At 42.5% G+C, this 25,836-nt stretch overlaps 3 protein-coding genes across 8 annotated transcripts in view; 1 reads left to right on the top strand and 2 right to left on the bottom strand.

The window, feature by feature from the left end:
* Positions 1-7,435, bottom strand: part of arhgap10 (Rho GTPase activating protein 10) — a 43,978-nt gene extending 36,543 nt beyond the window's left edge. For 4 of the 6 annotated variants that reach the window (XM_034534645.1, XM_034534668.1, XM_034534660.1 and 1 more), the window contains exons 1-2: positions 7,102-7,361; positions 6,727-6,882 (exon numbers count right to left, since the gene is read on the bottom strand). In XM_034534645.1, coding sequence (XP_034390536.1) covers positions 6,727-6,882; positions 7,102-7,219 — 274 coding nt within the window. In that variant the 5' untranslated portion in view covers positions 7,220-7,361. Of the gene's footprint in view, positions 1-6,726 lie in introns of all 6 variants that reach the window. The other 2 variants (XM_034534675.1, XM_034534684.1) reach the window with 2 other exon arrangements.
* Positions 7,436-8,492: 1,057 nt separating this feature from the next.
* Positions 8,493-19,097, top strand: prmt9 (protein arginine methyltransferase 9). Its single transcript, XM_034531831.1, has 13 exons — positions 8,493-8,991; positions 9,445-9,644; positions 9,750-9,898; positions 10,039-10,275; positions 10,402-10,569; positions 10,699-10,801; positions 11,808-11,917; positions 12,026-12,218; positions 13,001-13,184; positions 15,284-15,962; positions 16,087-16,240; positions 17,941-18,063; positions 18,504-19,097. Exons 2-13 carry the CDS (start codon positions 9,447-9,449, stop codon positions 18,744-18,746), a joined length of 2,541 nt encoding a protein of 846 aa, XP_034387722.1. The 5' UTR covers positions 8,493-8,991; positions 9,445-9,446; the 3' UTR covers positions 18,747-19,097.
* A 90-nt stretch (positions 19,098-19,187) lies between these two features.
* On the bottom strand, positions 19,188-24,616 carry tmem184c (transmembrane protein 184C). The gene is made up of 10 exons (XM_034531844.1): positions 24,011-24,616; positions 23,244-23,374; positions 23,115-23,151; positions 22,720-22,925; positions 21,844-21,918; positions 21,657-21,750; positions 21,413-21,525; positions 21,204-21,303; positions 20,859-21,030; positions 19,188-20,735 (listed from the first exon to the last, which is right to left on the bottom strand). Exons 1-10 carry the CDS (start codon positions 24,125-24,127, stop codon positions 20,425-20,427), a joined length of 1,356 nt encoding a protein of 451 aa, XP_034387735.1. The 5' UTR covers positions 24,128-24,616; the 3' UTR covers positions 19,188-20,424.
* Positions 24,617-25,836: the final 1,220 nt, after the last annotated feature.

Below are 25,836 nucleotides of genomic sequence, written 5' to 3'. Positions count from 1 at the left end.
TTACACTGAACCTTGGCACACCTTAACAAGGCCGTAACGCACTACAGCGTGCCTGACGTGAAGTCACGGCAGTATTCAACCGCTCTGTATTGTAAAAGACAATGAAGAGCTGATGGTATTATGACCGTAAAAAAAAATCTGAAATTCTTCAAGGTATGATAAGAGTCCTTCAATGTTTTACAGCCCCATTGCAGAGCATAATAAATAATAAGGTTGTTGCATTGCTTCACAATATCATACTGTGTTTTCAATTAAAACATGCTAGGTTTTTCTGCTAATGATCCCACAGATATATCTAGAGCAAATGTGGGTTCTATACATTTTACGATCGCACGTTCTGATGATATCAAGGCTCAGGTCACTGTAGACAATTAGTGTGTACTCAAAGAGCGATGATGTCAAGGGATAGATTTGCAAGCTCCTTATTGGAGCCATATGCAAGCGTGGCGCACAGATCACACCCATCCACAATCTGATTACGCAGGCTGCATGCATGTTTAACTCAGTGCAGGGTGGACAAGTTAATATGAGAATATACGAGGCCAAGCTGTGTGGACCTCATTACATAAAACATGAAGAATGAATGTTATCCGGTTACATGAAGCTCCAGAGTTTGTCGACAGGAGGCAACATTCACAGAAGGAAAAAAAACAAAACAGCTACAGCATTCTTGTCCCTGCGCAGCGTCAATTGAAGTTAACACAGCATTGATCAACTGGATACAATCAGTGGAGCAATAAACAAAAGTGTCAGATGAGAGGGTCCACATAACAGATTGAAATGATAACTACTATCCTGGAGGAAAGAACTATCACAAGATGGAAATAACACACATACTAGGGCACACAAGTCCAAGGCGAAGGCTTCTCCTGCGTTTTGCCTTTTAAAGCAAGGCATTTCAGAGCAAACCTGGGAACTGTCAAACTTGGCTAGTTTCTCTGCAGAAAGCCAGAGACCCCAGTCCAGTGGCTTCGGTGTGTGAGTCATATAGACCCCGCCGTACATATATGCATGTATAGTTATGCATATGAATGTTTTTGTTTTCTTTCTTTCTGTGATGTCATCTCTCTTGTTTTTAATTGTCATTGCTCATTGTTTTTACCATGTGTAAAGTACCTTTTAAAGAAAATATAATGCAGTATTACTATTGTTGTTGTGTCTGATATTACAGGCAAGGTTGTTCTGTAATAGGAAAAACATGAACAAAAAATGCCTCCTTCTGTGATAAACATTGGTGCCTCTGTTCAGAAGAGGTAGGGAGAAAAAACAAAGATGACGCAATGGGGAGGGCTCTGGTTACTCTGGAGCACCACACACACCAAGACTGAGATAAGACCACGAGTCTGAGGGGTCAAGACCAAGACCAAGACCAAGACTAGCGTGAGTCCCATATTGCATGACAGACTGACATTGAAATGTGGAACATGCAACCCATAGACACTCCTTAAATTGATCTGAAAGATCCACGTTCCCTTAAAAACACCCACAGAAAATGAAGATTCCTCTGCGTTCACCCCTTGTATTGCCATTTATACTCTGTGTATGAATAAGTGTACAATGAGTGTAATCTAAATAGGCACCGACTTGAAATGACTCTATGAAACTGCTTTTCAAACAAGGCGGGCCACTCTCTCCGTGTGTTTTCCAATATATGTCCAACGTAAAGTAAAGTAGTATTTTTTACTGTGAATCCTCCTGAGGTGAATGTGCCTTTTTTTATGCCTACACACCCAGGCTGCTGTGAGGTTGGGCTTTGCATTACATATATAAAAAATATCACGGCTCAGCTGCTGAAGATGTCCACAGTGTATTCATTGGCGCCTGTTGCAGTGATGTTTGTTATGATTTCTACAGTCTCATCAGATGTGCCACTTAGGTCAGAGCTTGCCTGGTCCAGGCCCTCAAACAGCGGCCAGCTTTTACATACTGGGCCTTTCCACAGTCCTTCCTGTTCCACTCTCCCATCTTTTCCAGTCCGAATCCCTACTCGCCTGCACCTTTGCCCTTGACAAGGCCTGCACACCCATCTCCTCCCACAATCTCTCTCCCCCCCCAAATCCCTACCCACAAAGCATGCATTACTTCATTCCTGCCTTCCTGATCCTCAAAACAAGCCTGTAGGGCGAGGCTGCGCTGGGCAGTGTCCTGTCAATCATCAATTGGCTAATCAAAGATACATCAGCATCTGTGGGCGCATATTCAAAAAAGTGACAGTACATGATGTAATCAAGGTGCTTCAAATAGTTCTCAACACTTTGTTTGCACCAAAAAAGGAGCCCCAAAAGCAGAGCTGTGCCATGAAGCATTAATTTGTATAGTTGGTCTTGTTCTCTCTGGAGGGAGAGATGAAAAAGCCCCCCCCCCCCGCCCCCACATGACTTTACTTCGTCTTGTGCTAATGCGATTTTAATGAAAGATTGTGATGTGGCTCTTTTGGCAGAGTCAGTAATGTGATTACAGAGAGAGCAGCAGTGAGCCAAAGCACACCATAGCAGGCTACTCTTAAACCTGTCTGCCACTGAAACCTTCCCATGGCTTCCCAATAGTGAAGGAAAACAAGAAAGTAAGAAAATACTAATCATCTTGCTTCATGGGCCAAATGGTCAATTCACCAGAGGAAGTCCAGCTGAGGAAATGACTATGACTGACCCTACTGCAACTTCACTTTTCCAATGATTGCAGCAATAATAGAACATGCAATAAACACTAACTAATAACATAGAAGAAATTCAGAAATGGAGAGCTCAAACTTTCGTACATGAACGAGATGTCAACGCGTCTGCTAAGGACACCAGTCAGGGGTGATTGAGAGGGAACAGACAGGACACAGTTCCTGTGGAGGAAACCCTCTGAAACAGAAGCACATCTGCATGTTGCTCCTCTAGTGGGCACTTCCATGTCATGGCTCTCTAACCCAGGGCCCCGCTATAAGGTTTCCTCTCAGAACCAAGGTCTTTCCGTAGTGGGACATCCTCCCAGTCACTGACAGGTTGAGAGGGGAATGGGATGTGGAGATCAACAACTGTCTTTGACGGGCCAAACAGCAGATCATTCTGAGGTCACATAAAGTAATAGAGCATAATCCACCACATTTACTAAGGTAAATGGACCTGTACTTGTACGGCGCTTTTCTAGTCTTCTGATCACTCAAAGCGCTTTAACACTACATGACATCATTCACCCATTCACACCCTGATGGGAGGAGCTATGGTTCCACCTGCGCATCAGCAGTAACTAACATTCACACACTGTAGACACAGCTACGGGAGCAATTTTGGGGTTAAGTGTCTTGATCAAGGACACATCGACATTGGCTAGCGGACGCGGGGATCGAACCGCCGATCCTCGGAGTACGACCCTGCTCACCACTGAGCCACAACTATAAGTTGTAAGCAGGACTAAATATGTTAGTGTTTCTGAATGCTGGATCAAGACTGCAGAGCGTTAGCTCTAATGGTGTGACCGTTGTATACAGAGAGGATTCCATAGTTTAGCTTCACCAAAACAACTCCACTTATCAAAAACAACTGTCAGCTTCAAAGCTATAAAAAACACAAACAAGGCATATTTAGGAGGTAGAATAAATACTGCTGGGCTATTTTGTATGATCTCTGTGAAGAGCAGAACCAAGCACAGGGTCACCTTTTCACGAGACAAGATGATCAGAGTAATGTTCAACTAATAAGAGCAAAGCAGGAGGTGAGCTCCACCCAGAGAGTGCATATTAACAATACTCTGTAAAAATGATTTGTAGTAAAGCTGAACTACTGTGAACTTTATAATACCACTGCGCGTATCGAAAATGTTTGACTACAAACTTCCATTCCTATTAGGCCATTACATGACATCATCAGACTGGAGGTCCTGCTGACCTCATAATTTGGAAATTGTGCTCACAAGATGAAAGATTTAATTTGTTGTTTTCTTTTTCCATTTGTCCTGGACACTGGAAGCTAACAATTATGTTCATTATCAACAGTTTGGTCTCAAGTTACTGAAGCAAAATGTGAATTATTAGTGTTCTAACAACATAAACTCAAAACTATTAAAGTTACTAACATATAAGACTAAGAAAAACGGGAAATTTTCACATTTAAGATGCTAGAACAACAGCAGCAAACGTTCATGCCCGTTGCCCCTAAATATATTTGATTCATCTTTTGATTATATTTCTGTATTTAACTTATTCTTCCAACTCTACGTGCTACATGAGAATTAGCATTCAAACACATACAGTTGACTCCACCCAGTTTGGATTAATCAGACTTATAATAAATTAACTATCGAGGTAGGAAACACCCTTTGCAAATAAAGTAGAGAATAGTTTTTACTTCTGGACAACATCGAAAACGACCAGGCCATGTATTTCCTTGGATAATGTTTAAGTTTCTCTGCTACTGCTATTTGAGTAAACACCTCATGATTACAGTTATCTAAGAATGTCAAAAACAGTCATTTGCCATAAGAAGGGAGAAGGGACCGGACACATTTTCAAAAAACTGCGAAATAGGATGAGAACACTGCATTGATGTCAGTACATAAGAACATAACCATCAGTTCCTTCCTGTATTTTCTACTGACTTTGCAGTACTCCCAAAGGGAGTGTGCGACCAGGTTTCCTGAATCCTTAACATATTCTCCTAATAAGCAAACACCGACCAAATGAGGATCAACAGCCTTGTTACGAAATGATGTGATATACGAAACATGTTGGACACACTTAATATCAACGTCAAAAAAGTGACGTATAATTTAGCCAGTCATTATGGGCATGAAATACAAGACATGACCTCCTGGAACGGGATACTGTGTGTCAGTTTACACCAACACGGCAAAGCATCAATATTAAAATAACCTTAAAATAATACCATGGTGCACTGGTTCCAGGTGGCTGCAAATGTGGCATGTCCTCTCCGACTATAAGCCAGAGCAGGTAAATGAAACGCAAGTAGAAAAGGATGAAGACACAGTCAGGATGCAATTTCCTGTTTACTTTGAAGGTTACAAATGGCAGAATGTGTCATGCAATGCTGAACACATCGTTTGGTCACTAAGCTTAAAAAGCAACCGGCCTCTTGAGAGTTTTACACAAATGTACAAATCTAAAGTGTCATAAAGTTGCCGTTTTGGGGAAATATTCAGCATGACGCGAGAGGTCATAGGAGAACGACAAGGCTCGCTCAAGCAAACAGGTACAATAGACCACAATAATGTAAATAACAGCTTTGCACAACAGTAATAAACGGTACAGGAGGACAGTGTGTGGCAGAGGGAACGACAGCGCCAGAATCCGGCCATGCTGGGTTCCCCTAATGGCTTCTGTAAGAGCGAGACTCACTCTATAGCAGAGGTGACTGAGCACAGACTTCTCTTGTGACCAACCTGGTGTCAACAGTGCAGAAGTTCATTTGAAAACACATGGAGGGACATAAAAAACAATCCTGCTCAATTTGAAAACCACAACACGCCAAAACATTGCAGCTAAGCAGGTGAAACCCATCATGACCTTTTGACCCCATGTCAAGTATCACGTTCCACCGAATCATGGAGCACCTGCCGATTCAAGATGTTCAGAAGGACTGACAGTCATTTCAAGTGACTCCAGAAAACAGCAGATCAGAGATCAACAACAACTTCAGGATGAAGCTGCAGCATACATAGGCCGAAGGCTGAGGATTACTGTTTAAATCACAGTATACATCCGATATGTTTGAAGCGCGCTGCAGTTGTGCTTAACATCAAACTCTTTAAATGAGTGACTTAAAAAGAAAAAGTTTTAACTACCATTTGCTCAACAACCTTTTATTTTGAAAAACACAATATTGTTGATTTCAGGGTATAATTATATCCTCATTACTTAATAAAGGACAACACGTAATTGTTATTTCAGGATAGAGGACTTGTTGTACAACTTAGAACACAGAGAAGGATTAAAAACAAGGTTAACGTCAAATGTATAGTCAAAGGGACGCATTTGTGGCCTGTACCCTGATTTAGGCCACATGCCAAAAGCTCTTGATACTGCAAGAGTTATAACCTCTAATAGTAAATAGTTTCCAAGAATGATAATGTAAGTCTATCTGGAAGTAGAAAAACATGTTGTAAACACTAAGCAATGCTGCCGGAACACGCCTGAAGCTGTCAACACTAAAGCAGGTAACATCAGAGAAGAAGAAAAAAAGAATATCGGTGTCAAAACTTACATTCACACACACACACACACACACACAAACACACACACACAACTACAAGGGGGGGCAGTTTGACAGGAGGGCACTCACATTTCTGATGACTATGTGTTGAAGACACGGCACCTCACAAACAAGACTAGAGTTCAAATAGATAGCAATCTGATCATTTAACCCTGTAGAGGTATGTGAATGGGAGCAAATACTGCAGAGTTGTTACAAAGAACTCCAGGCCTTTTGGTGCATGCTCACAAAGTGAATAATTGTCCTCGTACATTTTTTTTTTTTCATTTTTTTTTTTTTTTTTTTAAACACAAGACAGAAAGGAAACAGTAGGAAAGACAACGCTGTGACAGACTTTCGTCTTATTTGACAATTAGTTCAGCGACTCTGTAACTCTTAAACGAGCCAAATGGAAAACAGGACAATCATTGGCAGAACGGAGGAAGAAGTTGTTAGAAAAAAAGTACACAGGAGGACCCCGAAGACTTTGCGAGCAACTTTTCTACACGTTTAGAAACGTCGAAATCAAACTCACGCTTCGTTGCATTGATGAGGTTCTTCCCATCTTTGTACAGCTCTTTGATGAATCTGTTGGTTTTGTCCAGCTCCGCTTCGTGTGCCTTTATTTTCTCCCTGAAGCCGGGGCTGTCCAGATAGCATTCACTAAACTCTAGCGGGTGTAGTCCCATTTCTGTGACAGGGTGATAGCTTCGTTTTAGGAACGGGGGAAAAACGGTCAAAATGACGCTTTACTTTGAAGCTAAAAACAAACAAACAAACAAACAAGCCGTTACAATAAAATGACGGCTATTTCCGCAGGGAGTTTCAAGTCCAACAGAGAAAACATAGCGACGTAAAAAAAAAAAAGAGAGAAAAAAAAAAAAAGAGGAGAAAAAAAGCAGGAGCTAACGTTGGTTAGCGTGGCAACTTCTGACACTGGCGCGTGGGTGTTGTTCCACAGTTGTCAAATAACGAAAAGAGCAGCTAGCAGGTATAACGGTTGGAAGGTGATAATAATGCGTGTTCATCGGAAGTCGGCTCAGGGGAGTTGTCAGACATTCATGGTGGCTGTGTCCAATGTTTCCCTCCCTCCATCAAACGTACTCCACCTAGCAAAGTGACAGATTGAGAAACTCTGCTGACATCTGAGTGCATGTAGCAGAACTTCTACCAAAGACATTGTAACTCCTGCAAGATGGTGTAGTCTTCTCTACTTCCGCCTTCGTGTCGCTAGTCCCGTGAGCAATGAGAAGGGTTATTTGCCGGGCGAATGATCTCAGCAATGGTGACAAGAAGTATTTGGATTTGTTTTTATATGTATAGTAAGAATTACAGACTGAATAATACTCAATGACGTCTTACATTTAAAATGTGATTCAAGTAAAGGTGAAGAAGTTGGTAGATTTGTAGAAAAATGTAACATGAGCATATGTAGGCTACTGTAGATGCAAAACAAAACAGTAAACAGTTATGGTGTTGTATTGTTGTATATTATATCAGTTGATCATTATTAATGATGCATTAATGTGTACGTTGCATTTGAGCATAAGTACAGTCAGTTAGTCAAAGTAGTGCAATTTAAGTAGAATAAAAAGGTCAATATTTCCTTCTGAAATTTGTGGTAAAGTGGAGGAATAAAGTGGCAGAGAATAGGAAAAAAATACTCTGGAGTTGTACCTAAATGGGACGCCCTAACCACGGCCCTGGGGACGGCTAAGCGAAGGCTTATGGCAAGGCGATGGAAACATAGCAGAGAAGGAGAGTATATAGTACTAAGCCTGTAATGATCCTTCTGTGCATAAGGCTCTATGCAAGGTCAACAAACAAGGTAAACCAAGAACACCCGAAGACAACTCAAAACCAATCGCAGGGGACCTAAAAGTGCCCTGTGCATATAATAGGAAACTAACAATAGGTTATACTAGAATAACCTTCAACCCCCTCAGTCAGTCAGATCATCACAAACAGTGGATATAATAACAACGCGGTATACTTTAATGCAGGATACAGTTTAAACTTAAAGCAATGCCAATGGGGTGTAATTTTGGAGTGGACAAGTGTGAATAAATAATTCGGCAAGCACGAAACCTTTTAGAATGCATCATACAAGGCATACAACAAGAGTACAAGCACACGAAATCATTTGTATTCACGCACTAATTGTAAGAACGCTTCCCTTCATGTTCTACTTTGGGGGTTTTCACGGGTGGGAACTATGCTAAACCTTTGCGCTCTTTGATTGTGCTCCATGAGCCACCTATCATTGGTTCCATGGGAGGCAAATCTGAGGCGGGAATCGTTACCGTGACGTAATTTGTTACTCAAAACGGATATTAATATTCGCCATGTTCTCTACAGTTGATAGCATGGTTAACACGGCCGGTTTGTAACGTTCAATACAGAACACTTCATTACAGCCACACGCCGGAACCATGTCTCGCCTCATGTTTCTGACCGAGTTGTTTAGCTCGCAGACACGTTCCCCGATATCGGTTTCAGAAATGGGATTTACACGTTTTTTCAGCATCTGGCGGTTGTAACGTGCATTTTAACAGGCATTAATTTTTTTTTGACATGCAGTTAACCTTTCGTAGCCTCGGTCGCAGCAGATTTGTATCACGTGAGCTGGCGTTGGGCTGATATTAGAAGAAAGGTTGCTTAGAGCGATGCTAACGACTTTATTGGACTCGACCGCAATGTTACACGTAAATTAGCGCCTTAACTAAACAACAGTGATCTATTCCGTGTATCTCCTTACATCCCATAATTTACCCCAGCCTGAGGCCTAAAACAACATACAGTAAGTGAACATGCATTGTCAGTAATCCCTGTGTCCCTGTAAAATACTTAGCATTTTGTTTGAGGTACGTTATATTTGTGAACGTTTTTAACAGCCCACTTACTTTCCTATTCGTGTTGCAGTTATTATGGTGATTAGTATAATTACTCCACAACATGTTTATATGTATGGTAGCCCATTTCCAGGAAAATGAAAAATAGAATAGCAAGTCAAAACTAAGAGATGTCTTGAGTCAAAATTCTTTAATAATTTGTCCACATTTTGACTTTTGACTCCTTTTCATCTGTTATTGTCTCTTCCTGTCCCAAATGCATGTCTGTAGTCTATGGGTCATACAGTGCAGTCATAAGTGGATCCTTATTGTCTTATTAAAAGTGGCATTAATCTGTATATTATATTATCAGAGGTTATCATTTTCTGATAGACTCTCCACTGTCTTTTTTTTGCGCAAAGGGATGCCTAATACCAGTGCAAGGCCGAAGCATGGCAGGAGGACACGGAGGCGACGCAGAGAGGACCCTGCTAGGAACGAGCTGGTCTCTAGTTCCCTAGAAAGTGCCCAGCAGTGCCTTTTCAACCAGGACTACGGAACCGCGTTTGTGCACTACCTGCTGGTCCTCAACCTAGCGCCTATGTTTAAGGACTTTGCAAGGGTAATGACCGCTTACACTAATAACCTGCCTGCGTGCAACAAACATTGTGCACACATAATGAACACAATCATACACACTGCAGTCTGTATTTTTTTTTATTTTTAGGAGTCCTTCAGGTTCACGCTCAACAAATGGACAGAAGAGCTGGACTCTGTGGGCCGCATTCAAGACCTGTTTGACTGTTATGAACAAGCACTGGAGCTGTTTCCTGCTGATGAGGTCATCCTTAACAGCATGGGTGAACACTTGTTCAGGTATTTTCCTCATGCGCATAAATGTTATCTGTGTTTTTTCCAATTCCATCACCACTTTAGTGGTAACAGCGAATAATGTATGTCAATATTATTTCGATGAATTATCTGCTAATGCCGTTTTTGTCCTTTTTCTCATCCAGAATGGGCTTCAGAGACGAAGCCGCAGGTCATTTCCATAAAGCCTTGAAGCTGAGACCAGACTATCCGGAAGCCAGGGAGAACTTCTACCGCGTAGCCAACTGGCTGGTGGAGCGCTGGCATTTCTTAATGCTCAACGACCACGGGAGGAACCGAAAGTACCAGCAAGCCATCCAGAAGGCGGTTCAGAGCGGCTGCAACACTGTACTTGACATCGGTACTGGCACTGGGATCCTTGGGTGAGACATTTTCCAGACTCCTTATGAACCATAACATGTTTTATTATTTAGGACCTGTGTTTATTTAGGACCAGTGTTTCAATGCGTCTGTGTTATTGTTCTGATTTCCTGATTCCCTCTGTGAAGTATGTGCGCGAAGAAGGCCGGGGCTGCTGATGTGTACGCCTGTGAACTGTCCAAGACGATGTACGAATTGGCTTGTGAGGTGGTGAACGCTAATGGAATGGACGGTAGCATCAAGATCCTTCATATGAAGTCTTTGGAGATGGAAGTGCCAAAGGACATCCCACACAGGTGCAATTTATTTCGAAGTATTTTCACAAGAAGAATAAATGTATCTTTGTGCCGTTATAAAATGCATGTGATCACTAAGTGAAGTATTTCTAGTGTTTTTATCCCATTTAAAATGTGTGGTTCTCTCAGAGTATCCTTGGTGGTGACAGAGACGGTAGATGCAGGGTTGTTTGGAGAGGGTATCATCGAGAGTCTCGTTCATGCCTGGCACCACCTCCTGCTTCCTCCACAGGTAACGTCATTTATTAAAACGCAAACACAGGACAGGAAGCAGAACTTCAATCTGCAGTTATCACAGTGCAATATTAATGTTTCTATGAATTTGTGACACCCAACATCTATTAGTGTTTGCCATGCATGTACAGGGTTGGAAATCCAAAGGGTTATTATAAAATATTTCTGAAATATGTGAAATGACATTTAAAATCTCTGAACAAAACAGATAGAGTTGTAAATAATGATGCCAGATCTGTGACACAGTGTTAAAACCAAACTAATGATGGCTTTACAGCGGCAGTTGTCTTTCTTTTTTTCATATTTGCTCAAACTTTCACTTTATCCTTCCTGACAGTGGTGCATGAGACATATAATCAGTGAACACAGCAGGTCCCTCTGCCTCCCTCTAGTGCTCCTCATGGTATTTGCAGGATTCCACCACGCCCGAAGAAAAACAATCACTCGCTGCCCGTGAACTCTGATCGTTTTATAACTCTGGTCAGTGGGCGGCGATCGACTGTTTTCAACATGGCGGCCGGATCGCAAACTCTCTTTTTTTAACAGCGGAAGAGTGCACTAAAATGTTTCTGAACATTTTTGAGACGAGTGGCTCATAGTTTGACAGTTTGATCGTACTTCATCTGCTTCCCGAGCAGTGAACGACAGTGGAGTTTTCCAAATGCCAATAGGAGCACAAAAAAGGAGGCAAAGGAACCCGATTTGTTTTTCACATATTATCCATCTCAATATCCACTTCCAGAATATAATCACTGTCTGAGCAAATATCATGAACCTTTATTTTTTAAGTTGCCTCCAGAAAAGTGCAACTCTCATTGGCAAACTGGGGCAAGTTCTATGATCCCAAACTTCACAGTCGGAGTTGTGACATTTCCCTCATTTCAACACATTCGGTCGCCAGGTTAATGGCGAATGTATCCAGTTAACTTTGATGTCGTGTCTGTGCCATCACGGGATGTTAATGTGTAGTTTCATATCATTGCACACGTTTTGTCATCCTAAAGAGAGGCGAGAATGAATTCCAGGATCAGTCCGCGACAGGACGGGTCATCCCCGCTGGAGCCACAGTGTTTGGCATGGCTCTCGAGAGCATCGAGATCCGCAGGCATCACAGGTTAGGCCCCAGGAGTCCGCCGTTGTTTTGCCCAGTAATGAACGTCTCGGAACAGCAGCGACAAGCTGTCTGGACCGATCACTAGATCGCCGTTTGTTTCTCCCTCAGGATCTGTGTGTCAGAGGTGGGCAACCTGTCCATAGCTGCAGCCGGGGAGCTCCGTAGCCCAGTGAGCTGCAGCCCGGAGCCGGATGACTCCATGGAGCCTTACACCACGGAGAGACTCAGCAGAGTGCCGGGGGGTTACAAAGCTCTCACCGAGCCATTCACGGCCCTCAGCATAGATTTCAACAACGTGCAGGTGAGTGGGAAAACCGACACAACAGACGCTGATAAGATCTGATAATTGATTCATTCAGCCGCTGTTATTTTAATCTGCTTTTGAGATGCAGCCATGTGCGAAATCCTATTGTGTTGCCTTGAGTCAAGCAGAATAATGCAACTCTGACAAAAAGATAATTAATTTACCCGACCATATTTCTATTGGTCCCGTGAAACGAACATATTGGCTGCCTCACAGGCTAAAATATTGCACGTCAGTGGCCACTTATTATTTAGCTAAAGGGCCCTGCGGGGATTGTTGCCTGATTTATTGGCTCACAGTGAACACCTGGCAGATTGGAGACGGCCTGTTTATCTCCCAAACGGCACCTGAATGAGCATCGGTTGATATTTGTCCACACGCGTCCAGTCGGGACCGTCAGGTGACAGAGCTGTGATAATGTGTCTAGAGTCAGTGAGGAAAACGCTGCACTCGACAAAGTAAGTTCTTCAGTGATCACGTGCACATCGGCGTCAGCCTTCAGTTTGGGTCTCAGACCCAAGAATATGATTGGGAAATATAAAAAAAATCTTTTGAGCTCCCTGGCCTGAAAAAGGGACAAGACCGGTGATTCTCCGAGGCTAATAACATTCGCAACTCATACCTCCTGCAGTCAGATTTTTTTATTTTACACCCACATTGCATATTTGCACACCTATTTTTACAACCAAGCTTATGTTTATTTTAGCCGATCGCGCGATAGCAACTGTATTGTCCTTCCTTTTTTTTTTTTTTAACCGTCTTGTGTCGGTAACCTGTAGGAACTGGAGGGGCTGAGCTCCAGGGAGGTTCAGCAGATCCGCATGCCCGTCACTCAGGAGGGGGAGCTGGACGCTCTGGCGGTGTGGTTCCAGCTCCACCTGGATGAGGAGAGCAGTCTGTCCACTGGGCCGCAGGAGGACACCTGCTGGGAGCAGGCCATCTACCCCGTCCACAGCACCGGTGGTAAGATCCCACGGACATGCAGGGGGGGGGGGGTGAGGGGGGGATTTGGCCAGCCAGCAACAATCTCACACAGATGTTTTACTCATTTTAAGTTTAATCTGTTGCAGTTTGTCCACGGAATTGTTCTTTAATTGTCGCCAGTGGTGACTAAACCCCATTTAGTTTTTAATAATAATATTATTATTATTATTATAATAATTTAATTTGTATCTGCTCAGCTTGTATTCTCTACTCCGATGTGTCGTGCATTTCCATGTTACATCAGATGAGGGCAGTGTGTGCTGAAGACTACATACACTATTTAGCATTATTAACTTGTAATCATCTTATAATCATCATCACCACTACTTTGCTACAGCCTTCGGTTAATTTTGGACCACGCTTTCTGACTATTTTAGTTGATATCCACGTGAAAATGTTTCACTAGAATGAGTATGATGACATAAAGATTTAGTCTTAAAAACCATCCATCCATCCATCCATTTTCAATACCGCTTATCCTCATTAGGGTCGCGGGGGCACTGGAGCCTATACCAGCTGACATAGGGCGAAGGCAGGGGACACCCTGGACAGGCCGCCAGTCCATCGAGGGCACATGTAGGGACATACAACCATTCACTCTCACATTCACACCTATGGGCAATTTTAGAGATCAATTAACCTGCAGCATGTCTTTGGACTGTGGGAGGAAGCCAGAGAGCCCGGAGAGAACCCACGCTGCCACGGGGAGAACATGCAAACTCCACACAGAAGGACCGCTCCGACCGGGAATCGAAGGCAACAGTGCTAGCCACTACACCACCGTGCAGCCCCGTCTTAAAAACCTCACACTTTAATTTCTTAATCATCATCACTGATGTCCACAATATGCCCGTCTAAAAAGGCCATTCCAGAACAGACCGCGTAGACAGTATAACAAACAAAGAAAAGAAAAAAAATCCTATTTTGTTAAGCAACAAACTTAAAGAGGAAGTGGAAGATATTTTTTGCCATCATCCGAGGCCAACCGTGAGCTTAATCGCCACTGACACCAGGCGACATGTTCCAGTTGGCAATGCAGTGCATCATCTCTCAGACGGGGAGGGGGGGGGGGCATTTCACTGAGCTGCTAATTGGCGACGGCAGCGTCGAGGGAGCCGCCACCTTTCCCGGTGATCGCCGACATCCGTTTCCCCGGTCGCTGTGACGTGTGCGCCGTGATCGCCTGTGACACTCTTTAGTGTTCATGAAATTCTTATAGGCAATAAATATGCATTTTCCCCAAACCGCCTCTGACGAGAAGCTGACATGAAGACGTGAGCAGATGTTATTCCTGTAGGAATCCCCCCCCACCCCCCTCCTCACTGTGCACCCGGTCCCCTGAATCTCATTTCTCCTTCTCCCTTTCTGCATCTCCTGCTTTTTCTTCACTCGCTGTGTCTTTTTTTATTTTTATTTATTTTTTATAAAAGTGTTTTCAATTGGCCACTCAGTTTTATTCATATAGCCCAACATCACAAATTTGCCTCAAAGGGCTTTAAAGTCTGTACAGCATGCGACACCCTCTATCCGTAGACCCCTGTCAGCTTAGCATTTATGACATTCAGCATGGCATTATATAATAATATTATTGTTTATTTGTCTGCGTTGTTCACCCATTTCTGTTTGTCATTTCAGGTGTTCATAAGTAATTTTTTCTGCAGTAGTTGTAGATAAAACCTTTTTTGTTCATTTAAAAATGTATTCCTGGTTGATTTTTTGATGGAATTATGCTCAGAGTTTAGTAGTTTGGACTTTTTCCATTTTATGTGTAGACGGTGAAAAATTATAATACATATGGGGATGTCGCGACAGACACCCAGTTGGTAATACTGCTAATGTACATATCAAGTATTGCAATACTTTAATCAGTGGGCTTATCACCACTGTGTTCTAAGACATTTGTTGAAATGAAAATCTTACCGATAAATACCGATAAATATAGATTTGTATATGTTATTAAGCACAAGAAGCTGAAGAACTTTAACGTTTGCCTGAATAAAGAGTCTAAAACAGACAAAATTGCACAGCTCTGGAAGAATCCGGCCCAGTCAGTGCTTTCCTCTTTTGATTCTTTTCAGGTTTTGTCCTGAAACCTCAAGACGAGCTGATTGTTGAGGTGTCCTGCATAGACGCCTTCCTGAGGCTCTGCAGCGTGGCGGTGCTGAGAGACGGGCATGAAATCCATCTGGACAATCGCCCGGATGCGCAGAACCCCGGAAACCCCGTTTCAAATCCAAACCCAGAGGCCGAGCTGTGCAGCGCGCTAGCAAGTCTTCAGACCGACCAGACTCAAACTAAAGACTTCTGCATGCTGGAATGTTCAGAAATGGCGCTCCTGAACAATCAGGATTACCATCAGAGCTTCAGCGGCGCGCTGGCCAAACTCATCCCCCAGCTGAGGGCCAAATGCCAAGACAAAGAGCGATCGGGGGACTCCACGGACGCTAGCGACCTGCTCTATGTCCTCGACGTGTCGGAGGGCTTCTCTCTGCTCTCCCTCATCGCTGCCAGCCACGGCCACGTGAAAGCGTACAGCTCCATGGAAAAGAAAAAGCAGCAGGAAGTCCTGAAGAGGCTGGCTCGCTCCAACAACGTCCCAGAACAGCATCTCGAGTTCTGGCTCAACCACACGGAGGATGAACACGGGATGCTGAAAAGGCCGTCCAGAGAGAAGCTGTGGAGCGCCATCATGCTGGACTGCGTCGAGACTTGTGGTCTCATTAGACAGAAGTTGATGGAGAAAGCTTCACTGGCCAGGTAAGGGGACGCCACGCCTGCATTCAGAAGGGTTCCATCACCTTTTTTTTTGCTTTGATTTATTTTATCGCTGCACTTTTTATGTATTTTAGCGTAAAACTGTATTTCTACGTATCTCTATTAGGTGTTTGCTGGAGGATGGAGGAAGTATTTTCCCAGCAAAGATCGTGGTGCACGGTATTCTGGTGGAGTCGGACACGTTGCTGCTGGAAAGTGCTGTCCAGGGTCAGGAGGCGACGCTAGGGTTCAATATTGCTCCCTTCATCAACCAGTTCACTGTAAGTATACATACATTACATTATTTATTGTAATTACTCTACAGGCCCATGGTCACTCGTCGGTGTCCTTTAGTTTAGCTCCTGGTGGCCAGGTGGCACCTTGCAGGGCAGGTTATTTGGCAGAAATGGAATATAATACTCATGAATGTGTTTTCACAAGTGTATATTCACTTGAAACAAAGAGCGGTTGTGTTTTTGCGAGGGTTCCACAGAACGGACGAACCAAACCCCGACTCGAGGAAGCGCCTTCCACGTTTTCACACGACCTGAAGGTCACTTTGAAAAGGAAGGGTAGATGGAGTAGATGGTCCATGTCAAAGGAAGTGTAGAAAAACGTGAATAGGAAGCTGATTATAATAATAAATAGGAAATCTCCTTCAGTATTCACTACACAAGTTGCTAAATCTTCCTTTTGAACATCTCCGGCCACCATATCTTGTATTCTCCGTCTGATGTTCGTGATGTAAATATTACCATGTTTCATAGATAGTATTTTGTAAGCTTTCACCATTCAAGTTATTGCTTGTGAGTTTTGTTAAATAGGATGGGTACAGAAAAATATATGGAAAACTGTATGAAAGGTGAGAATAAAATAGACCAGTTGTTTTGTTTCCAGCACGTATGGGTTGTCTTTTGTTGAACACGGTATTTCACTTGCAGTGTGAAGGTCCTGGACGGTGTTTTCTGTTGCGCACTCCTCTTTGATGTGCGATTCCCATCTGTGTTCAGAAGCTGCAGAATCTCTTTGAATTCTTTTTCTTTATTTGGTCTGGAAATGCTCTTTCCACAGCATCATGTTTGTGCTCTAATTTGGTAGGACCCACGCGGGACGGTCGTTTGTTTTAACAGATGTTGTCTTTGAAGCCCTCGGTGGAGGGCACTCTCGAGCACAACTGTCACACAAGGCGGCACCGCACACAGCTTGGCCCGGGACATTCCTACCTGAATCCATCAGTATACATTACATCAAGCACATCAAACAGCCGGATCTGAGGTCTGCACGACTGTGACGGGGAGGAGGAACGATTCTTTTGTTCCGCAGTAAAGGAGACTGTGACACTTTCTGTGCTGCCACTTTGGTTTCCCCTCAGCTCTGAAGTCTGGAGCCATGGCCTCTTTTGTCAAGTTTGGAAGAGTTTTCTGTGAAATATTAGGTTTATATATATATATATATATATATATATATATATATATATATATATATATATATATATATATATTAAAAAGTTTGAGGTTTCCAACCATTAATCAGTGATTATTCGCTGACACAAGGAAATTAAACCTAATGTTGATAAATTATTGGGTGTCAGCTTTTGCATGGTTTTTAATACAATGCTGTTGTAAAATAAATAAATCTGTATTCTGAAAAAAAAGCTAATTAAGCATTTATCTGTAAATGCATAAAGCATCAAAGCACGTGGTTACAACATTTTAAAAGCTGAGGGAGGCACAATAATAAAGTCTCTCTTTTACTTGTGTACTTAATTAGTTTTAAATCCCTCTCTTGTGGACAGTGGGTGGCAACTTGAGCATCACGAGCACCCGTTTTGTGTTACAACCCTGTCAGATCCCAGTAGCTCGTCCTCCCAGGTCTTTTATTGGTTTTCATATTGCGTAGTTCCTAATTAATAATGTCCCCAGATTCATTTATCCAATGCAAACGAGTCGCTAACGCTGCGTTTCTCTTCTCTGTTCTTAAGGTACCGGTCCATGTGTTTTTGGACTTTTCCACACTGGAGTGCAAACGTCTCAGTGAGTTTGTGGAACTCTTTGTTCTTGACCTCATGGACTCCACCGCAAACTACACTGACAGAGAAGTGAAGGTAAGAGATGCTTTGGTGCTGCCAACATGATTGGAATTAATCTAATTTAATAAGCTACAAAAGTCCCAAACTACTTTCTGGTCATACTGCACCAAAAACCTAGAATAAGTCTTATTACTACACCTATTAAGACACACTGCACGTCTGCCTTAGAAGAACTTGTAACTTTCATGCTTTTTCCCCTAAACTCATAAATATTACTCGTCTCCAGAAGACATCCACATTCTCCACATATTCATACAGCGAATTCTAACATGAGGTGCTATTTGAATTGATCCAATTCATGCTTTTTCCCCTATGGAAAATGAGGGTAGAACTTTTTTGGGGTTGTGTCATATATTAAATGTAAACTAACTGAGGCAAAGCATGACTTATGATAACTCGCTGACTGTTCATGTGTACCATAAGCATCTTCTTAAGCCATAATCCCTGTTTCCCAGGTCCAGGCAACATCTGCAGGCCGAATAACTGCAATTCCCTTCTGGTACCACATCTACCTGGACCAGGAGATCAGCGTCAGCACCCTCAGCCAGAACTCTCACTGGAAGCAGGCGGCTGTGGTGCTGCAGCAGCCTGTGGAGGTCCAAGCCGGAGACTGGGTCCGCCTCGCTGTGAAGCTTCACAAGAGCGCCATGTCCATAACAGCCCATATAGAGAAATCCCCCGGGCCAATGGAGCAATAATCTCTTGAAATTAGTTTAATTTCTATGTCTTTCATGCCTTTTTCATTTAGAGGCTACCGACACACGGGGGAAATTAATTGAATACTCTCTGCATTCCTTTTCTGGTGCCATCTAAAGATCGACCTTCTCCAGTGTTATTTTTCATAACTGTATTACCGGTCTTCAAAGTTCAGTCTCTGATTTGAGATTTCGTAGAAGCCTGCATGAGCCGCACCTTTTGTGAGTCCTCACGATCACAAAGAATTTCTGACGACGAATCTTCAAGTCACGTTTTAATTTGTAAATTGTGCTGTAAGATTATAGGACATTTATACTCTGTACTTATAAGTATAAAAACAAATATTCCTATGACTAAAGGTGCGGTTGTTTTGTCATCATCAAAAAAAAAACACGTTGACAATAAATGGGACATTTTCTTAATGAATGTAAGAAAAAAAGAAATCATGTAGTTAATCAGATTTATTGAGACTGTCAGAGATAGAATTAAATTAACATGTGGAACCATTTACATCAACTCAAATGTGATCCTGTCAGTTTTACTTTGAAAATATAAATACATAAGGCAACATTCTCTAGCTGGACAATGATAAAGACTATGCTGTTGATTTGATAGATTCATGGGTTGTTTTTTTACACACACACACACAAACCGATATCCTACACTGTACATGAACATATCAATAACCCAGCACAAATCCATGTAAGTAACAATGACCAAAAACTCAAACAATGGAGAAAAGAACATGGTGAAGTGCAGTAGCTGCAAAATGATTCCAACTAAAATCGAACATCTCAACTAAATAAATCTGATCCCGGTATATTGATGCTAAATTGATGGACAGACTAGTTCCACGGCACAAAGATCAAGGCATTGATAAGACTAGTGAATGAAGTTCTATGAAACACTTCAGAGTGAGCTGAATGCAATAAAGCTGTCATAGAAACGTATTAGAATAGGCTGTTCGTAACCGACTGAATTGTGTACGTTGTTTTAATACTTAGAATGCACTTACAGTAAATACATCGTATTAATATTGATTCTGTAGTGATGTCACATTGTTCAGCAGGCATAGCTCGAACATACAACTGAAAGAGTTTAATCTCAACTTTGCATCCCGTCCCTCCGCCTAAGACACACAAAAATAGATGATTCAGGTCATTTAATGTGCTTCGATATCGTAGATTTCCATTTACGACGACTCATTTCAAATCGACGTCTCCTAAAATCACTTTAAACTAAGATATAATGAAGGAGACATTTGTATTTGAAAAGTTGCATATTTCTCTTTTTCATCTGTCACATCTGAAATCATGATATGACGACACAAAAAAAAAGAAGTGTCATTTCCTATTTGGAAAAGATACGCATGTCGGGAGGCGTCTCGTCTCAAGAAACAATTAGTGTGCTGTTTGGGAAACTGATGGAACGTCTTTCCCAACTCCAATGAATTAATAACCATTCTTCATAAGCCTACTGAGCCATACAGCTCCCTCGTGCAACGAAAAATGGCATAAAAGGCCCATAACGAGTCATTTAGGGCCATAACTTCATTGAAAATTCTTGGAGCTGTCACTGGCAGAGAGGTCCACCTGGTTAATTTAATCTTGGCAAGGCCGTAACTGGGTCCCGCACAACGATAACGGGCAGAGTCTGTCGTTGGTGTAGACGGTAGCGTTGCTAGGCGACCACGATGAGATCCGCTTCTGTTGGTTCTTTGGTTTGATTGGTCCTTTCCTCTTCCAGGGGCTCTTCAGGTCCGGCCTTGTGTCCTTCATCCCACGGGGCCGAGCTGAGCCCGGCCGGCGCTGACACAGAGTGCGGTGTGAGGGTTCTGCCCAGGCCCTGGTATTGACCTTTGGGTGATACGGGGTTGGACGCCGCCTCTGTGATGGCGTCTTGGGAGCCCGAAGAGAGCAGGCCAGATCGCTCACAGTCTTCCTGAGCCTCGCCGAAGTAGGACTTCCTCGGCCGACCCATAACGGTTCTGCCTGTAAATGTGGAGCAACAACAAAAACAAAAGAAAGTTTTTACCTTCTTCTCGGTGTTGAGTACATGCCGGAGAAACGTACAACTCACGACAGTAGTCGGGCAGGGGGGGGAGGGGCACCTACCGACATTGCGGACTTGTTCAGAGATGTCTGCTCTGACATCAGAGACGTCCCACATCGCCATGAAGGAGTCGAAGCAAGAACCCTCCTCCGCCTCCTGGATGTAAGGCTTGTAGGTGAAGCTGAAGTGATGGGCGATGGCTGCCAGGAACATCTCCACGCAGATGATGAAATCCTGAGGGAAGACGGGACAGTTTGGATTTCATTCTGGTTAAAAGTAAAGCGGCGTAAACATTTAGGAGGCCACATCATAGTGATATAATAACTCTATTGGTGCTAAGATCAAACTTGTACATTTACACCATCGTCACATCATATTTATGTATAACTAGATACGCTTCAGCTTACCTGTAAACCGGTGGCTACAGCCTCCACACTGTTCCAGTCCCATGTACGCTTCTCTGAGATAATGCCCACTTTCACCAGCAAAGCGATGAACACAGCTTGCCTTGAAGAGTTCATAAGACAACCATGCTCAGTACAGCTCCAACGATCTGATGCCATCGCATATGCAGTATATACACAAGGTCACGTCTGCTTCACATGCCGAGACTTACCAGAAGGAGACGAACACCACCATTTTGACACACAGGAATTTGCCCACTGGCTTGATGGGACCCAGTTCTTCTCTCAGAGCTCTGTAGAACAGCACCAGGCAGTACATGGCAAACTAGATCAAGAGACGACAGGCGGAGAGAAATCTTATTCAACGTGTTTCTCATCTCTGAACATGCTGCATGTGTGATGCGGTCGTTGCTCGAGCCAAACTACATTTAAAGAAACAGCGATGGTTGCGTTTACCAGTTGTGACATATTGTTGAAGATGACCAGGTACGTCCACGCATTTGTGGAACTGAAATTGCCTTCATCATACACGCCACAAAGCTGACAGATCCTTGGAAGAAGAGAAGAAGGGGAGATCAATACGAAAAGCTGTGAACGGCATAGGAGAATAAAAAGAAGTGCATGGAGAGCAGAGCTTACTTACAAAGCTATCACTGTCGTCACGGGTCTTACAACGGTGTACTGCAGGACTCCCAATTTGCATCGCAACAGTAAAACCCTGCAGAGGAAACGTATGATTTGAATTAGATTAATTTAAATTTGTTTATCCAACGTCCAGTTTGCTGATATCAGTAGAATTCAAACCCCGATCCCCAACGGTCACAAGAAATATGGCGAGTGGATTCTTGAAAGTGGCACAACCACATTTTAACCTTGAAATGCCTCATTTTGCTCCTTTTTGATCATTCTCCATGACACCCACATGCGAGCTGTAACACTACTTGTAAAGGGTCAACACATTTAACAGGGCAGTATTATAAAATACTAAACGAGTAAATGTGGCTAATTCTGCTGACCTTCAGGCAAATGTTAATGCGTTTGTTCTTCTTCGCTTTTAAAGTAATCCTCAAGTTAAGAAAAAAAGCCGTTTGGCAAAGTTAACTACGCCAATTACAGCCGTTTGCATGACTGAGGCAAATTTGAAGCAGATGACAGTCATTGTTTTGTTTGCTAAGAACATTTCCTTTTCGAAATGCCGACACACTCAGGCGACCTCCAAGTCCATCAACGTTGCAAGACTTCATTTGTGGACGAACACTGATGGTTAAACTACAAACAAACCAACATTTAAGTATTATTGAAAAGCCAGTCGGATTTTTAATTGAGAGCAATTCAAGAAGATAGTAAGGAAATAAGACTACTGTCTGCAAGGCGGACGTGTTTGGGTCAAACTATGGAGGGGAATGATAAACTTTACACTAAATGCTTGATGAGTGTTCGTGTTGGCTGCCACATCGTACGGTCAACCTGTACACATGTACTCTATGTATGCCCGTCCTAATTCTAAAAGGAAACATACTCTCCCATTGGCCAGGGCGGGCAGCAGCAAAGAGGGGGCAGGTGTCTCTGCTGCTCCTGGGACTCCAGCATCGACACCAGGCTGGGGTACTGGTTTTCCAGGTAGTTCAGCAAGAAGGTCATGAAGTTGTAGATGACATAGGCCTCGTAGCACTCTCTGCATGTGTCCACATAAATTGCTATCTTCGGGTATTTTAATGCAATCCACTGCAAGATGTAAAAAGAAGAGAGGGGATTACATGGAATGTGAGGGTGAATATTTTTTTAAAGCTTAAGAGGCATTCTCTCAATTGTACACAGGAGCGGCATTTTTATTTAGATGCTATTCTGTAGATACATATGACATCTATCACTGTGTGTTGCGCAATAGCTTTGATTAGATAATACACCACTCACACTGTCCAAGCTGTAGATTGGGACCATCCATAATATCCTAAAAAAAAAAAGAGAGATATAAAAGCACAAACAATTAGAAAGCGGTTTCAGACTAGTGTTCGTGGATGTCGTTGTTGTTGACATCTTTACCTGATGATGGGTTTCTGAAGCTCTGGCTGAGTGTAGTGAACCAGATGCTGCAGGATGCCCCATAATGATATGGGCACAGTCATGAAGACAAATATCCCAGCGATGAACCATGCTTTATTATGAATGCCGACCTGTTGGTAAATGGAAAGAAACAAGTCAACACCGGCACAATTTGACTTATTTAAGCGCTTAACACTATCAACTAGCATTTGGGCCTTTCTACGTTAAATATTAAGTATTGGGTAGAAACAGTATTCAGAATCTTTACCCAAATGAAATAGCAACACAACTTTGTAAAAATATTTTTCAGAATTCCCACATTTAAAGGAAAAGAACAGAAGTGAAGCAAAATGTGCTCAAAAGTATCAAAACTATAAATAATTGTCTAAAAACGTTGCCCTGACGGACGTATTTTATGAAAACGTGGAGGAATCTGTCAGCTGTATGGTTATTGTAAACGGCTTATGACTGAAATCAACAGCTCAGAAGATGTTAATAGTAGAAATTATGCTGGACTACAATCATAAATAGTGAATACCACATGGTGTCTGATAAGGAGATATATTTACAGTGAGCATCATATCTAAACAGCGTGATTAGGAAGGCTGAATTCATCCTTCTGAAATGTGTTATAGTAAACAACACAACTGAAGTAAAGTAGGCTACAAGAACCTCAAGGTGGGCTAGAAGAACCTTACAGTGGGCTACAAGAACCTCACAGTGGGCTACAAGAACCTCACAAATCAGCATCGATTTTTTTAACTGACCCCCGTCTTCTGCAGTTCCCAGATGCACAGGGGCAAGACGACTAACAGCAACGAAATGTACAGCACGACGACCAGCGGCCGGATCCATCTCCTCCAGTTGCCGCAGGAGCAAGGCATCTTGACATGAAGTGGCCGGGGGGCTCGTGACCAAACAAACCAACCAACTGACGCTCGAGACCCTTTGACCGTTAGCTGCGCATTGTGACGCTTTCAGCGCCTCGCCGAGACCCGAAGACGACCCTTCTCTAGTGCACAGCCACCTTCGCTCTATCACGAACGTGAAGTCGCATTCCTGAGGACAAAAGTTGCCGGAAAATTACCAGCTCATGTGACTCGAATTTACTGAGCTAGGCTGCTAACGTCAGCTAGTTGTTTCCCTCCCCCCCCATGTAAACAAATGGAGCAGATAATCCCGTCTAAACCGTGACCAATGACGACCGCAATGAAGCGAAACTCTGCTGTCATTGATGCTGCTGCTGTAAATAACACTTTAAAGTATATTTTAGATGGTTTACGCTGGTAAAAGTTTCCCTAAAAAGTAATTGCTGTGCATTGCTGTGTGTACTTCCTGTTTTTTTGCATCAGATGTGGTCCCGCCTACAATCTGGAATCAGATTGGTGCAATCGATGGCGTTAGCCAATCGATAAAGAGGGTTTGGTGCTACGTCATGTTGTTCAGAGCCGTGTAATAAGAGTCACGTCATCTCCGTTCACTCCGGTGGATCTTTAATTATATATATTTTTTATAGCAATAGCGGATCATGAGCCCTCTTAATAGTTCCCTTGCATATAGTTTACATTTATTTAAATGTATTTAGCCGTGGCTTATTGACAATTCATGAAATTGTACGTGTGCAATTGTAATAATACAAAAGAATTAGCGCCATAGAGTTACAATGGAATGGACTTTTCATGATGTAAGATGTAAATATCATGCACAGTTGAATAAAATGTGTGCATTTTAGCATATTAGTGGATTTCCTCCCACTAATTTAATAGTTTTAAAGAATGTTAACAGATAACAGATACAAATGTAAATTCCGCTTTCCTAAGACCATTTCATCAACTGTTGTGTGATTAGAAAGGAAAAGGCCTCTAAATCTGACATTTTGCTGGGTGGGGGGGAGGGAGTTAAATATCAATATTTAATATCACATATTGTTAGCTAAATATAAGATTGAGGCCTGTGATTGTAGAGTTGTGGGTGTGTAGGTGATAAATGAGGATATGCATATGTACAAGGTATTATAATAAATGAATGTTACACAACATTACTGTTCACGGATAAAAATGTATAAACCTCACTCAAGAATGTTATTCATTTGATTGATATTTTAGATTTGTTTTCAATTCGATATTTGTGACTTTATATGGTGACTTTGCTGTTGTAAACATTACTGTCACTGCCCTAGAAACAATATTTAGTTATATCTCAATTAGTCTGCGTACAGACGGGAGGTTGAACAGCTGGTCCTCTGGTGTGGTCAGAACAACCTGGAGCTGAACAAGCCCAAAACTGTGGAGATGACAGTGGACTATAATTGATTTTTCAAAATCAATTATATAGTCATGAAAAAGAACAGAGTATTGATAAGAGTAGCTCCTTGCAGTAATACAATCCTAAAGATACATATGGAAAGGGAGGGTTGATCAGAAGGGTTTGTTGTTGCTTGGAAACTGCATCCTCACCATATACCACTTAATCTCAAACACTGTTTCTTTAAACAAGGAAACTTTAGCCTAAACTACTGTATGTCAACACAGCAGACAACTCTAGCTGTTATACTTACTCCTGTCACTCTGTTTGTACCGATTTCTACCAATAT

The sequence above is a fragment of the Cyclopterus lumpus genome, chromosome 1 (assembly GCF_009769545.1).
Source record: "Cyclopterus lumpus isolate fCycLum1 chromosome 1, fCycLum1.pri, whole genome shotgun sequence".
Taxonomy (NCBI): Eukaryota; Metazoa; Chordata; class Actinopteri; order Perciformes; family Cyclopteridae; genus Cyclopterus; species Cyclopterus lumpus.
The sequence above is the reverse complement of the archived record's forward strand: the minus strand, read 5'-3'. Positions and strand labels throughout refer to the sequence as shown.

Coding starts and splice junctions, on each gene's coding strand:
- prmt9 (XM_034531831.1), top strand. CDS start 9,447: ATGCCTAATACCAGTGCAAGGCCGAAGCATGGCAGGAGGACACGGAGG. Junction 10,802..11,807: donor ACCTCCTGCTTCCTCCACAG/GTAACGTCATTT, acceptor GTCATCCTAAAG/AGAGGCGAGAATGAATTCCA. Junction 11,918..12,025: donor GAGATCCGCAGGCATCACAG/GTTAGGCCCCAG, acceptor TTTCTCCCTCAG/GATCTGTGTGTCAGAGGTGG.
- tmem184c (XM_034531844.1), bottom strand. CDS start 24,127: ATGCCTTGCTCCTGCGGCAACTGGAGGAGATGGATCCGGCCGCTGGTC. Junction 22,926..23,114: donor CAATCTACAGCTTGGACAGT/GTGAGTGGTGTA, acceptor TACATCTTGCAG/TGGATTGCATTAAAATACCC. Junction 21,751..21,843: donor GTGACGACAGTGATAGCTTT/GTAAGTAAGCTC, acceptor TCTTCTTCCAAG/GATCTGTCAGCTTTGTGGCG.